The sequence below is a fragment of the Vollenhovia emeryi genome, unplaced genomic scaffold (genome assembly GCF_000949405.1).
Source record: "Vollenhovia emeryi isolate VEMERY1.0 unplaced genomic scaffold, V.emery_V1.0 DF947931.1, whole genome shotgun sequence".
Lineage (NCBI taxonomy): Eukaryota > Metazoa > Arthropoda > Insecta > Hymenoptera > Formicidae > Vollenhovia > Vollenhovia emeryi.
Window position 1 is genome coordinate 1 of NW_011958435.1, and position 1,578 is coordinate 1,578.

Below are 1,578 nucleotides of genomic sequence, written 5' to 3' on the forward strand. Positions count from 1 at the left end.
GGGTAACAATAAGACCCACCCTGTATATCTTGGCTGTTGTGACAACTTTTTACCATAGGACTTGGGTTACCGACCGCAACTGTAGTTAACCGAGTAGTTCATAGATGTCAGCTGCATAGATCGATCTGTGGCGACTTAGAGTTGCCTTTCTACACCACGACACAGTCTATGGTCGTTGGTGGCGCTGTCCGAGCGGGAACAGATTATGTAAGTCGTAACTCGCCTTCGACACGGTCAAGTCTGATCACCTTGCCGTGTACCGAGATCTCAATAAAGTTCTCATATATATCCTATACAGTGAGTGAGTTCTTTCCCGCCTTAGCATACCGGCTATCGGCTACGAAGTATTGTGGGCGCTTCAGCCGGGCCGTAATAATATCGACAGGCCCCACAATTGGTGACCCCGACGTGATGCGCATCCGCGCATTTCACGTTCGCATCGGCGGAACTGGGATCAACGGCGACACGCAGGTCATCCCCAGCTTTGCGGGCGGACCTATATAGCTCTCAAGAGGACCTCGAACACGCCATACCAGCCATGAGGAATCCTCGGACGAGCCCAATTTTTTGCGCTAACGACGCTGGGCGAGTCCATATTTTGGGCCTTCTAGAAGCATCGGACGAGTCCACTAGTGGCGTCACCCGCCATTGTTAACTCGTCCACCATGACGGGCCGACGGATACGCGCAATCTGCGGCGCCTGCCCAGCATCGGAAAACGATCTGGGCAAGGTAAGGAGAGACGACCAGGTCAGTGCACGTGTCCTCCCGGCGGACGCGCATCCCGCGCAGTCATACCGGCGGACGCTCACGCACACAGGGGTACATCCCGGCGGACGCGCGTGCAGCGCAGTCATCCCGGTGGTCGTCCTTGCGCCCGGCAGTCATCCCGGCGGGCACGCATCCTGCACAGCCATCCCGGCGGACATAGTCGCGCCTACGCAGCCATCCCTGCGGACGCGCAGCCAGCGCATTCATACCGGCGGACGCGCATTCAGCGCAGTCATCCCGGTGGTCTCCCTTGCATCAGCAGTCATACCGGCGGACGCGCATCCCGCGCAGTCATCCCGGCCGACATCCTCGCGCCCTTAAGACACCCCGGCGGACGCGCATTCAGCGCAGTCATCCCGGTGGTCGTCCTTGCGCCCGGCAGTCATCCCGGCGGGCACGCATCCTGCACAGCCATCCCGGCGGACATATTCGCGCCTACGCAGCCATCCCTGCGGACGCGCAGCCAGCGCATTCATACCGGCGGACGCGCATTCAGCGCAGTCATCCCGGTGGTCTTCCTCGCATCCCGCGCAGTCATCCCGGCAGGCGCGCATCCCGCGCAGCCATTCCGGTGGACGTTCAACACCAATACAGGTAGTCATTTCAGTGCGCGTAAAAGTTTATATTTTCCGTTTTTCCATTGCTGATTATATCCATTTTCATTCTGGTCACGGTCGCGTATTTGTTTCGGTTTACGTACATCCTGCGTATGCGTTGGCTCTAAGCAGCGGTACTATAGTATTCCGAGTACAATATATTATACATCCTGCGTATGTGTTAATCTTTAAGCAGCGGTATAATATTGATT

The 1,578-nt window shown here is 57.1% G+C and overlaps 1 protein-coding gene across 1 annotated transcript; it reads right to left on the reverse strand.

Moving 5' to 3' along the window:
• Nucleotides 1-99: 99 nt before the first annotated feature.
• LOC105557427 lies at nt 100-1,572 on the reverse strand. The gene is made up of 2 exons (XM_012004678.1): nt 1,283-1,572; nt 100-1,013 (listed from the first exon to the last, which is right to left on the reverse strand). Exons 1-2 carry the CDS (start codon nt 1,370-1,372, stop codon nt 792-794), a joined length of 312 nt encoding a protein of 103 aa, XP_011860068.1. The 5' UTR covers nt 1,373-1,572; the 3' UTR covers nt 100-791.
• Nucleotides 1,573-1,578: the final 6 nt, after the last annotated feature.